Here is a 13973-nt window from a genome sequence, read left to right on the forward strand (position 1 = left end):
TGCTCTCCAGACGTGTTCAACCTACCTCCGCCCCTTCTCCACCTCCATGCTCTCGGCTCCTCAGGCCTCCATCCTTCACTGACCTCCTCCACCAATGTATGGACCTTGACGGGAAGACATCCCTAATCCCTTGAAATGCTCATCCAAGCCTATCGCATTTAACTTTCCAAGCAGATTTAAATACTAATTTTAATGAATAAAAATCAGGTCATTAGTTATTATTTGCTTCTTCTGTAAGAGAAGACATGTCACACAGATAATGTGAACTTGACACTTGCATCTCGCACACAGCAGCTGTCATTCTGGGGTTATCAAGGTTAGGAATGTGGGGAAATACACATTTCGCGCATTCTCAGTAGACCGGTCTTCATTCTCCCCATTGTGTAAACTTTTTTTGTAAACTGAAGTACTTCTGCTAAGGTACCGAGTGGAACTGCACTAATCTTCTTTCTAAACACATTACTGAGTTGTGTGGGCTTTAAGGACCCAGGAGGCAAACCAGATCTACCAGTCATATTTCTCAGCCGACCTCCATTCATCCTTTTCACATTCTGCGTTTTATAGCCTCCTGCATCTTCATACCTTCCATCCTCATCCTCTTTTCCCCCGCAGCTCTGCAGACACACATTTTAGCATTCCCGTTGCAACTTTTCTGAGGAATAAATTCTTCACGGCAGTGAATGGCATCCATGTTTATTTGTGAAAATCCACATTATACTCGTGGGGGGTGGGGAGGGGTCTGTCTCTGCCTCAGAGTTAGAGTGAGGAACTTTTCACTTCTTCAACAAACACTTCATGTTTTTGCTACACTATTAAGATATTTATCCAAACTTTTAAGCTACACATTTAATTTGTACGGAATATTAGAAACTAAATGTCTGAACCCTAAGTTAATGCATTCATTTATTAATTCGTATTAGAGAGGTCTTAAAAAAAAACACAAGTTCACGCTGTGCTTCATAAACGACTTCCTTGGAATGTTATTTTACGCATTGCAATTTATGAAAACACACAATGTTTAGAGGTCTGGATTATCACTTCCCGGTATATAAAGTTAATACTGATGAGGGAACAGTATATTTGATGGCCATGCTACATTATTAGCCCAAAACACTTCAGTCAGAAACTTATTGTTAAATATAAGCCTTGTGTGTTAGATTCCATAAATTCCTTTCAATCATTTAAAAGCCTGTTATTTCATGACAGACATCTGTTTCCCTTCTGAGGCGAATGAACTCTGAAATGGATCCCACCAGAGCAGAAAATGAATCACAGGGAGCCACTAGTTCAAACTTCTGACTCGGAGCCCCTTCAGTACCTCTCTGTGACCTGCCATCCTCTACAATGACCTTCTCATGACCTCTTGTAGTGCCATAATAACCCCTGTACACGTCTAACAGAGTGAGACAAACTGGCAGAAATCTGATATCTCCTGCCCACTTGCTCTACCTGTCACTAACACACATCATTTAACTTTGACACGAAAAGCAACCCAGAATCTGAACCTGTTTTTAAAAGTTAAGGAGTGAACCTGGGCACACAGAGCCAACGTGTTTCACCAAACATGGATAAGCAGCTTTCCGTCCGAGTCACTTAAGTCACTCCGTGTGGTAGAAAAAGTCTGTATCTCAGTGGAGTGGCGCATCTTCAAACTAACATCATTTGGACAGGAAACAAGACATTCCCCTCTGTGATGTATCTGCCCTTCACTAACCTTTAAGGTACAGAGCATGCCTGCGTTATAAACAAGGGTATGAAAAAAAAATCACAAGACAAAGTGAATAGAACTTTCACGTTGTTGGAGAAGCATCAAATGATCTTTTATGTTTGAAGGAGTCTGCTGATATCGGCAAACCGCAGCCAAAAACAGCCGTCCTGCTTTTCCTTCTCGTTGCTCAGCTGAACCCGAGTGTCACATCAAGAATACTCTTGATTTCCAGTATTTATGGGCTGTTCTGAATTCTTACAACAAAAAGAAACAGCATTTCCTCTTATGAATAAGATGAAATGGAAAAATCTCAAACCTGTCACTCACTTAATCTATCGCAGAACAAAAGACATTCTGATTAAGGTCTTTCACGCTGAGACCCAACACTAAACAAACTGTCAACAGGCAGTCAAATAGCACTGGAAGCTGCAATAAGGCAAACATTGCATGCAGCCAATCAAAGGGATACACGGGCCTCACAAACACAAGAAGCTGTCATGGAGCAGTGAGACCAACAACAGATTATCTGCTGCTATCACAGCCCAACGAAAGCTTAAAATGAATTAAAATTATTCTTCAGTGCGTCATCGACTAGCTGCAGATAATCTGTCCTTGCTGTTGTACAAGAAATGACGTGACTTTATTTCTTACACAACATGTAAACAGTACTATAGACATAGTTCTGCACACTCACAAGAGCAAAAATAACATAGCATATTATTTCTCCAATTGATTAGTAAAACGTTTTTTTTTATCTGAGATGAACTAAGCTGAATGAATTTCCACTAAGACACAGAATATCAGCCATACATTTAAACACACCTGTCTTAAAAAGTCGGTTTTAGGTGACATACAGAAATGAAAACAAAATAAATAACTTCAACTACTTCTTCTACCGTTTATGAGACAATTAAAAAATGTCTTTGAATCCCGCAACACAAACGTGTCTCAGGCATTTAACTGATGCTGTGCACACAACATATTTGGCACACAAATAAGGCGCCAAATTGGTTTCATCTTTGTGTGTTTATTCCCGACAGACACTACAATGCTGACGACAGACAGCATTAAGTTTTGAGTCAGACTCTCATTACAGTGGCTGCACCACTTCTCTGTGTGTTTTGGCACACAGCTAAGGCAAAGGTTGTTTTGTCTTCTGGATCTGGAGACAATTAGTGGCTGGAGCAGAATTCAAAATGCCAGAGCCATTCAGAGAGCGGGCCTACAGTTTCACAGTGGTGTTTTGATAGAGAGATGTGAGAAAGAAAGGAAGAAAGTGCACCCATTCCCTCTCTGTCGTCTCCTTCCATACTGGAAAACAGATTGTTCTAGATAGGATTAATCCATGATGCATGCTTTTGGTTTCTGAAATGAGTCTTGGTTGATCTCTGGTTTATGTTTTCAGATCCATGCTTTCCATCCGACCTCTTCTCTCCTCTCAAAACACAACAACAGCAACGATGAGCACACAGTACTAACAAGAGTTGGGTTAAATTGAACACATTGGGTTATGAGAACATTACAAAGCACTTCCGTAACTTGCGATTAAAAATATGCCCAGACAAGACTGTCATTTGACATGTTGGTTACAGATGCCACCTGTACCTTCAGTCATCAGATAAACACTCTGCTGTTTGGCTGGATGAGGTCCTGTAGCTGTGATACAGATGGCACCGACTTTCATCTCTTAACTCCCGGGGCGAGAACGCTCCTCTCATGTCCACCACCCAAAGCTAACACACACATGGTCCAGGGTGTTTTCTGCTAGTGGTGGAAGTTATCCATCACATTCTCATTCCCACCCCCAACTCCATGGAGCCCCTCCGTCACTTCATCTCTTCCCATCACATCTGCCAAAACATTTCTCCCACGCTTACAGTGTCGACACTTTTCAGAGGTTTCCCTGAGGAAAAAAGGGTTATATGTTACCCCACAGTCATGATGGGAAGGGTCTGGACTAGTCAGACGCCACTTGAAATACTGACACGTGTGTGTATATTGTTCTGCACCAAATATTAGTTTTCTACTTAGTTGGTTGTTTCAATCTGTGAAACCAACCAGCAGGTCAATCAGTCTAATGCCAAATTAACACAATGAGATATGCGGAATTCAGTTATTCATAGAAGTGAGTTAAAATATATTATTTTTGAGCTGCAAAAAATGTAACATTTTTAAAGCAGTTTAAAAAGAAATGCAACCAGATTGCACAAGTGAGCACATCCTTAAACTAAAGATGTCAAAGGGCCGTTTTATTTAATTGCAACATTCAGTTTGCAGTAGGAGTCTGTCAGCATCCTACATTTACAGATTTATCATGTTTTGAGATCTATTATCAACAGACCTCATTTCACTTTGTGCTGTCCTGTTTTTTCTTCTACCAATGTTAGTGTTTTGAAATGAGGCCTAAAAACCTAAAGTTGGGCTTCATCAGGCCATAATATATTACTCTACATCCTTTGAGAAGATTGTAGCCAAACAGTGAGGTTTTCTTCAGACTTGTTTTATAGCCGTATACTCCTTTAATCAGGGATATGGACAAAACACAAGACTTACCAGATAAAACATGTGCAACCTGAAACTCCTGCAGCACAATTAATGCTGCTTTTGGCCTCTTTGCACACTTAACCTCTTTGTGCCTTATATTTTTATTAAGTTGGAATAAACATGCAGCCACGTCACCGCTGTCCCACGTTTGTTTTTTTCTGCTGTCACTAATTAACGACATCAATGTTCGAGTGTATATCTGTCCATCGTTAAAATGCTGTGGAAGTTTTTGTTCCGACAGAGCAAATGTTGGCTCCAACTACAAAGCCGCCGCCGCATCTTCATGGAACATTAACAAAGTCTGAAAAGTTGAGCCAAAGAAATTGAGAGAAAATTAAATTTGAAAAGAAAACTTGGCTGTTATGAAAGTTTATTGACAAAGTATTCATAAAAGTGATCAAAACAGAGATTGAGCTTTCAACCAGAGAACCTTCAGTTTTTGCAGTCTGTAAATCTGTGCTGCCATCTAGTGGTTTAATGCATCTGTGAACCAACAAAAAAAATAAAAAAATCAAAGAAAGCTGAGGAAAGGAGACTGAATAAGCAGTTCAATACTTTAATTTATCATTTATTATAGAATACAAATACTCAAATTAGTAAACTGACATGAAAACTGGAGCAAAATACTTGAACAACAAAGTTATACATAACATTTAAGGAAAACACAAAGTGAACATTGTGACAAACATTTGTTGGGCGGGAACCTTTTTTTTTTATTTATTTAAAAAAAAACAGAAGCAGGTAAATCCCATACGTCTTTATAAACAGTTTGCCTGAGACACAAAGCTCTTCAAAAGCTCCCGCAGGTTCTGAACCTCTGCCTCGTCTTCTTCTATGGCCTTGGAGCAGATGCGCTGGACTTTGCTGTGCAGATCCTCCATACACTTCTGTAGGAGATCAAAGCACAGAATTTTTTTTTTTTGGTGAGAACAGAAATGCAGCTTCTTGAGAAGAACCATATTCTAAGAAATAAAAATAATGGACCCAAAAATTTTAATTAAATATATTTATTCTAACCATCCATCAAATGCCAAACACATTCTTCTCCTAAAATCAGTTATTTTCTTTATAGTAGTCATTAACAATTTAATATCACTTTTACAGAAGTACTGTATGGTAATAATGAAGAAATTAAAGGAGAACAAGTGGCTTCTTCTTATGGAGAAGACTGATTTCTGAGGAAACGATAGTAGGAACGTTACCTCAGTTATGGCCAGGTGGGTTGCAGCTGTTGCGAACACAGAAACCAGGTTACTGGCTACGGTTCTCCTCTCTTCATTCGTCTCCTGCAGCTCCAGGTGGTATCTAAGGAGAGAAGACAGAAAAGCTCAGAGAGAAAACTACGACGACAAATCTTTATTGATGCGTTGCTTCAGTCGGACTTTTAAACAGACATTAAATATGCGAAAAGTAACACTTGAATTTCCAGCTAATGTGTCTTCACATTAGGTGAAGACACATGACTTCACCTAATGTGTTGGGTAATCAAGCTGATTTATCAATGAGAGTTTATGAAAACAAAAAACAGAAATATGACAACAAAACACCAGGGAAGTCGTAAAGTCTGGGTTCCTGTGTATACATTGTGTAAAAGTTCTAAATTTTTCAAGAGCCAACTTTTTCTTCATTGGTCTCTATTCCTTTTAAAAAAAATGTAATTCTGTTACAATAACGTAAAGTTGCGCAAATACATCTAAAGTGGGCAGGAATTAAAAATAGGAATCACTGCAGTCCTCCAACAGTAAGCTCACTGTCCTGTTCAACATAATTACAGGTCTTCGTCCAACATAGTGGACAAACGGCAGCTAGAAGTTGACTTTTTCTTCTTAATAAAGGAAACAGAAATTAATTGATTATTGAAAAGCTTCCAGATACCAATTTATGCTACTGAAATAACTGAGCATGTTGCAGAGGCGTTAGCGGATGTTGCTTACTGTTGTTGCGCTCCCTTCAGCTCTTGCACGGCCTCGTCGTAGCCGACATTAACTTTCTTCTGGAGAAGCTTGAGGTGGTTCTCTGCAGACTCCACCTCTGCTGCCCAACCCTGCTCCTCTCGGGCCAACTTCTACAGGAGCATACCTCATCATCAGGCACTGCACATGCAGGACAAGTGTTCCTTTTTTATCTAAAAAAATTAAAAATAAGCGTACCTGCATATCGGTGTCCAGCTGTTCGTCCAGCTTACGGATTCGCTCTCTGATCTGCTTTAGATCGTTGGACTTGTCCACAATGTTAGAGTTGACCTAAAAGACAAAAATACTGCTAGTAAAAATCCTGGAAAAATGTGCATGCAACATTTCAGCACCAAAAAAATGAAAAAAATCTATTGTTACTTGTTCGCAAGACTCTTCCAGGCCGAGTTTCAGGTTTGAAAATCGGCTGTGTTCTTCCTCCACATCACTGATCAGCTTCCTCAGAAGCATCTACAACCCCACAAAAACGTTTCAGTGTTTTAGAAATTTAATTCTGAATTAAGATGTTTTGATCAAACTTTTTATTAACTTCAATTATACAGAGAGTAACTGAAACTGTAGTGTTATTAGCTGAAGGCACCTTGATCTGTGTTTTTTGCTGAACTCCACTGCCAGATCCACATTCAAATGACCTGATCTCAAAGTCATGACCGCAAGCGTTTTCCGCAGACATTGGGATCAGTTTCAGCTTCCGGGCCAGCTTGTGGTACTCGGCCAACTTCAGGTCCAGCTGAGATTAAAGGAAATGACAGAGAGAAAGGCCTCAGTTCAAGTCAGAAGAATGTGCATCTTCCATCCAATGCAATCCGACAAGTAAACGTCAGATACAGGTGGGCCTGTCGCGATAAACAATAAATCAATTAATCAATTAATCGCACAATAAATTAAACCTATCGACCTCATTTTAATTATCGGCTTTATCGTCTCTTCCTGCCTTTTATTCTTTCTGTTGATGACGCTGAATGAAAAAGGCTCACCTCCGGTGCTCTCCACTGACCCTCCCTTACTCATTTCCTTAGTGTAACGCCCAGGGCGCACTACACGAGTTGTCGGCCCATTTTCAAAACCTGAAAGACACATTAGCCACGAAAATCCTAGGTATAACGGTTCGATCGGGTTCGTCGTGCCGTGTCGTGTCCAGCCACATGAGCACAAAATAATGGCTACAAGTCCAGTTAAGTAATTTTAAAATCGGGTATTAATCAATGCTTTACTAGAATCTACCTGTGATGCATGTGGCTAGAGTCAGCGTAAAGTCCTGACTGAATGAAAATTATTATAACCTATGTATGTCACGTTAACGAAGAACAGCTGAAAACTTGCGGGTTTATCAACTGCAGTAGTAATTTGGCTCCAACTCCTCTTGTCATTTCTATATTCTTTGCATGAAATGTTGAATAAACATTAATGTTGTTTCCACATATCATCTCCAATGTCCGCTGGACTTTGTGTTGTGCCATGTCTGCCGTTTGGGATTCCCCTCCGTAATTTCCCCTCAGAAAGCACGGAGGAGAATCCGCGCTTTCTGATTGGCTACCCGTCACATTCAGCGTTAAGCTCCCAGTCGGGGAAAACCCCTGATTTAGATCGGAGCGGCCACCGTAACACACTACACATTACAGGATGATCGGTTACGAAACTATAAGCGACAATCTTAAATCGGCCAACGATCTAAAATTTTCGTAAAGGGAAAATAGGGGCAAATAATCATGCAGTATGAACTACTGCATTACTTAGTGGGATGTGCTCATCATCTCCATTTAAATCTAGTGATTACTGAAGGGCAATATAAAATACAGATTTTATAATCTGCACTCTTTTGGTTAAATGCAGTATTTATTCCACTTTGGCTTTATGTTTAGATTTTATTCAAGTACGTTTTTTGTTAATGGAGACTGAGAATCCATTTTATTTTTGTTTTTGGTTGTTTAGTTTATCAGTTCCAGTGTAACGTGTTCTTTTGAAAATAAGGTGCATCTTTGGCAGGAAATCGCATGCATTATTAAGTCATTTCCATTAAATCAGTGTCAAAAGGTGTTGAAACAATATTATCGTTTATCGCAATAATTTTTTAGACAATTAATCGTCCAGCAAAATTTGTTATCGTGACAGGCCTAGATACACGTACCCTCTCCTTCACTTTCGCCAGCGCGATTTCCTCATTCCACCTGTGCTGTTCGGCGTCTTCAAGCGACTTGCTGAGACTGGCGATGGTCTGCTGAAGTTCCCTCTTCTCCCTGTTGATTCTCTCCACATCAGCTGGAGTAAACTTTTGGTTCTGCAAGAGGTGCTGGAGCTCGTTCCTCTCGTGCTTCAGCGTCTCCAAATGGCTGACTGAAACGTTGCAAAACAGAACAATAAACACAGCGACTGGAAACGTTTCCTCTCCCTTTTTAGAGTTTGTCTCTGGCTTTCTCTTGGATAATGCAACTGAAAGAGCATTTCATGTCACAAGAAGTTTGTTTATCGTCTCAGATTTTTACTCCTGGCTCAGGAGCCTCCATATTTCCCTCCTAAATCAAGTCAGTCAATGAGCTACTACTCCTTTTCATGTGTATGCTGGGTTTTCTCAAACCCAATGTCACTCCAGTTCTGATGGAGGTTTCTACTAAATTAATCACCTGAATCAAAGTTAAATCAAATGTAAACATGTCATAGAAATGTGTGACCACACTGGTAAACGTTGGCAGGTCTCCTCTGACCAGAGGGGATTTCTTAGCAGTTGCACTTTTACGATGCCTTCAAGTACAACTGGCACAACAAAGATTCCTAAAACGTCTCTGATTATTTTTAAGTGTGGTATAAACTACCTATATATCCATCCCGATTATCTTTATTAATTAAAAAAATCTAATCAAGCAAGAATCGAACTGAATAGTGACTGACATTACATTACACCATTTTAAATTAAATCCAGAAACTGCTGTTCTGTAGTGCTCTAGTGTCGACATTTTCAGGAGAAAAACAGTTTAGCTGCTCATATCTACCGGTGTTCTCCAGTTCGTCTGTCAGTTCAGAAAATTTGTTCTCCAGACTGGCTGTAAATGTCTCCAGTTTGCTTCGATAACTCTGCAGCTTCTTCAGGTCCGCCTGCAGCTTCACCTTCTCCATCCTCTTTGTCATCAGACGGTCCTGTGGAGGGAAGATGGACCAAAACTGACCTGAACCGACAAAAACACTGCAAAGTCCAGCAAACAACAATGAAGAGTGAAGGCAGAATCTTCTTTCTTTTTTGAATCGCAAAAACAGTACATTTCTTCACATAAATAAAAGTCAAGCATAATTTTACATTACTATACTTTTTTTTAGCAGCAAGTTTTTCTTACCGTCTGACTCTCTTTCTCTAGACGCTCCAGTTCCTTACTGAGGAATCGGTGTTTCTCCTCCATCGATTCCAGCAGGGCCTCATCAACGTTGTAAAGTCGCTCTGTGGGGGAAGACGCCCGTCTCAATTTATTTATTTTTTAACACTAAAACTGTGTTTTTGAATCGTACTCTAATTTGAAGCTAGGGGAACTGCTATGCTTACTCAGTTTGGTGAGGAACGCCTCATCCTCTTCCTCAAAATCATCTTCACCAAGCATGAACTTGGAGTAGGTTTCAGCCATGTAGTCAAGGAAAAGCTGCAATATCGAAATATATTTGTGCATCAAATTACCGACTTTGACACAGCAAAGACAATTGAATTGGTTCTGGCGAAGAACCTGAATCTAACATGCAGAGAAAACGGTTTTGTACGTCTTTTAAACAAATGAGCTTAAATTGCTTTTCACTAAAGCCTTTTTTTGTTTAAGTCAAGGCATCTGGATTACCTTGTTATATTCAGCTCCTTCCTCAATATTGGCAGTGTCCTCACAGAAGTCGCTCAACAGAAGCTCCTGCTTACTCAAACTCCAGCTGATCTGAAACACAAGTGGTTAGAAAGCTTGAACACTTGTACTTTTTTATTGCATACATCTTTAAGGGGGTCGCAGGGTTCTCCCTAAACAGTCCGGTGTTTCTGCAGTCTTCTCACCTTGACGGTATCGATGAGCCATATGAGAGCACCCAGAGCCTGGGGCCACGTGTGCGGAGCTCCAACCGAATACATGGAGCACTTGGAGAGAACGAACGGGTATCTTTGTAGAAACAAGAAGAACAGGAGGAGAGAATCAGCTATTTTCCCATCAACTAAAGAAGAATATTTGCATAATTTTTTTTTTTTTTTTAATCGTGCTTGACGCATGGTTAATTATTTTTTAATACATTTTCTATATCAATTATCTGCCATTAAATTTGTTCCAAGTTATTCTAAATTGCTCCTTTAAATGCAAAAAACCCCCCAAAAAACTCAAATATTTTCTCAAATCTTGATGTATATTAAATACTGTGTACAGTCCACATAATACTAAAAGCATGAAGATTGAGCTTTTACCTTAAGGCTTTGAGCAGAGCTGGAACCTCCTCTTCAACTTTAGACTTTGGCATCTCGAACGTTGGATCAAGCTGGCGGTAGATGAACTCAAACATCTTTACAAACTCCTTGGTGGAGGGCGACTGCAGTGTTTTAGCCGACAACGTTCCTGGGTAACCCTGTTCTGTCAAGAACTAAAATAAATAATACTTTTAAATATATATACATTATTATTAGGAAAAATCCCAAAGTGGCCGCATTTTTTCCCCCACACGTGCCAACAAGTATACATAATATTTAATCAATATCTTTGCACAGAAAACATCCTTTTTAAAAGCGAGCACCCACACCATGTCACAACTTAGGTGGAGAATTAAGCTTGAAAACTTAATGGCTAAAACAGAAATTACGCAAACTACTATTTCACATCACTATAGATGACATTTCATAGAACAATATATGGGCCTTACCTCGTGTAGCTGCCTGATGCATTGCTGAACATAGGATTTATCATGGAGCGGTCTGGAATCTTTAATCTTCTCAGTTCCACCAAACCCAGCCATAGTGCTGTTGCGCGGCATGCTGGCACCACTAGTTCTGGAGTAAATGATCAATGCACAATAAAAAAAAATTAAAAAAAGACGTTTTCCTCGTGATAAAAGGATTAGTGATAAAACAAAAACACTAAGTATTTACAGTAAATTGGACTGATCTTAAGATGTGGATGTACCCCTTCTTAAGATGCGTTTTAAGCACCAAAACTTTTTGTCTATTTTTTTTTTTTTTTACAGTACACAGAAATTATTAAATGAAGACACATCTCCTTGGCATTAATGAATAAGTCATGCTTACTTTACTTAATCTAACTTGCTGTGTAATTCCATGAAAATTAAAAATTACCAAAATGCGTAATACAGGTATTATTTAACCTGCCAACATCAGGTTGTTAAAGTTGTGCTACTCTGTACAAAGCTATATATAAGGTTGACTGAAATAAGCACTTTAAAAACTATTAATAATTTAGTCAGTGCTAACTCCATGTTTTTGTCCAAGTGTATTAATAAAAGCAGTGAAATAGAAAAAAAATTATATATATATATATATATATATATATATATAAATATATATATATATATATATATATATAAAATAGTCTGTAGTTTAGCAGCAGGAATAAATTGGAAGCGTTTTTGTCGTTTTCAAGGTTTTGGAAACATTATTCCCTTACCGGGAACCAAAGAAGCTGGTTCTTCTTTCAGAGGTCCCAGATGGTGGTTTGGACATGCTGAGCTTTCCAAAGGAAGGCAGTTTACTACGATGAGATCCAAATACACACAGTAAATTGAGGAGCATCATTCTACATTTAAAATGTTGGAAAACATTTGCTTTTCTTTTTTGCAGTTGTTCATTTAGTTTTACAGAATCATCTCAATATGTTAGAACAATAACGCCTACAATAAGAAATTAATGTCCTCCTTTGTAAAATATTTATTAGCAGAATGTGTTGTGGGTAAATGGTATTTGAATAGTGCTTTATTCTAGTGGGTGTGGTTTGTTGCAATAAAAACAACAGACATAAAAATAAAAAAAAACAACTTATCTGAATCCAAGAATAGATGCGTAATAACATCCAAATATGTGAGAGATAAAAGTTAATTTCGAACAAACCTTTGAGGTGTTGTGTACACCATACTCATCCTGTTGTTGTCTTGAACTCTCATCGGCATGTCTGATGGTCGGCTGCCTGCTCGGCTTTTCCTTCCACTTGATACAATCAGAAATAAAGCATGTTTGTATTTAATAAGCAGCTGCTACATAAAAGGCAACATTTGTAGCTACCAATTACGCTGACAATCAATCGAGCTTTGCTAGCTTAGCTGTCACAATCTGAATATAAACTAGCTTGTCGGGCCAGTCAGAGATAATGCCATTTTTAAAAATGAATCTAACGCAAATTTACGGAACATAAACTCAACATACACAATACGGCTTGGTGAAATAAAACTTGAAAATGGATATAAACCTCATAAGTCGGTCAGCAAACATCGCGGCAGCTGACTTTAAATTTAACGGTTGTCGGTTAACAAAAGCGACTCATCCAAGCAAGAAGGACTTATTATACATTTTCCCTGAATTTAGTTTTCCTGCTAGATTTAATTCAGAAACGTAAGAATTTATACTTACCGCTCCATATCTTAACTGTATGATGATAAACTAATGTTTACTAAATCAAAAGTTCATCCGACTTTATCCGGTGAACCCCGCCAAAACATTCCAAAATCGAACAGCGATGACGTCTTACCTATACGGCGTGCGCCTCGGTCCAAACATGCTTCAACGCATCATACGCATTCTTTTTCTTCTTCTTTAGGTTTTAACGGCAGCTTGCATCCATTTATGTTGCGCTACTGCCCTCTATTGACTCCTACCATCTACCCCTCAAATTCTCTTAAAGATCCCAGTGTTTCATCATACGCATTCCTAGTGGAACTGCTTTTAAAGGTTCATTTTCAGGCGTATGTGATTGGTATATCAAATAAAAAAAAAAAAAATAAATAAAATGAATGAATGTGTCGATTATCCCATAAAGGGATGAATGACTGTAGCCATTAAGTAAATTACCTAATTTGTTGACGGTTTACTTATGGCTCACGCAGTGGACACAAAATGTATCTAAATACTTCGAAAACATGCAACATTTTTAAAATTTGGGACAATTTACTTATATTGTCTTTGACGGGGCAATACCATAAGAAAAACAACCAAACAACAACAACAAAGAATGTAATTAATATGGAAATTGTGACCAATTTAATTAAGCCGAGAAAAGACTTTTTAGAAAGCGCTAGCACCCTTTCTGGACAATTCGACACTTAACACCGGCAATGATGTTCAAATCTTTCAAAATTTAATTCCTTCATTTTTAATATCCTGTATTAAATTTTCTGTTACTGGTTCTGTTATAAAATAATTTATAGTGTCATTGTGGCGCATAAAACAGAAACCAACATCTGATTGATTAACCTGCACTTTGTATAGACAGAGCGACAGGCCGTTTCTTAAATCTGTAAGATTGTGATTACATGAACACAAAGTTTGATGAATTTCCCCTTTTTGTTTTAAACACATTATTGCAAGATTTAAATAATTAGAGAAAATTTTATTTGATGCATGTATTTCAAATTTTATTTAAATTATTGGGTATATAAATATTTAACAACTTATTTATTGAACTGTGGCAGTTTTGTCCCTCTATATTGGAGAAACAAACACAACGCATGTTATTTGTTTTGGGTCTATGGACTTGAAACCAATGCTCGGCATTACTGGTATAAGCTGACTGTCACATAGAAAA

General features: G+C 38.5%; 1 protein-coding gene across 2 annotated transcripts; it reads right to left on the minus strand.

The window, feature by feature from the left end:
• Window positions 1-4978: 4978 nt before the first annotated feature.
• ndc80 (NDC80 kinetochore complex component) lies at window positions 4979-12996 on the minus strand. Of its 2 annotated transcripts, none has more exons than XM_008418491.3 (17): window positions 12921-12996; window positions 12287-12382; window positions 11847-11930; window positions 11089-11215; window positions 10640-10812; window positions 10241-10343; window positions 10038-10127; window positions 9755-9848; window positions 9552-9652; window positions 9213-9357; window positions 8354-8559; window positions 6806-6955; window positions 6586-6675; window positions 6403-6495; window positions 6187-6317; window positions 5455-5557; window positions 4979-5139 (listed from the first exon to the last, which is right to left on the minus strand). In XM_008418491.3, exons 1-17 carry the CDS (start codon window positions 12947-12949, stop codon window positions 5011-5013), a joined length of 1944 nt encoding a protein of 647 aa, XP_008416713.1. In that variant the 5' UTR covers window positions 12950-12996; the 3' UTR covers window positions 4979-5010. The 2 variants fall into 2 exon arrangements, with proteins under 2 accessions (XP_008416713.1, XP_008416714.1); XM_008418492.2 differs by having other exon boundaries at window positions 12803-12930.
• Window positions 12997-13973: the final 977 nt, after the last annotated feature.

The sequence above is a fragment of the Poecilia reticulata genome, chromosome 9, assembly GCF_904066995.2.
Source record: "Poecilia reticulata chromosome 9, P_reticulata-male-v2, whole genome shotgun sequence".
Lineage (NCBI taxonomy): Eukaryota > Metazoa > Chordata > Actinopteri > Cyprinodontiformes > Poeciliidae > Poecilia > Poecilia reticulata.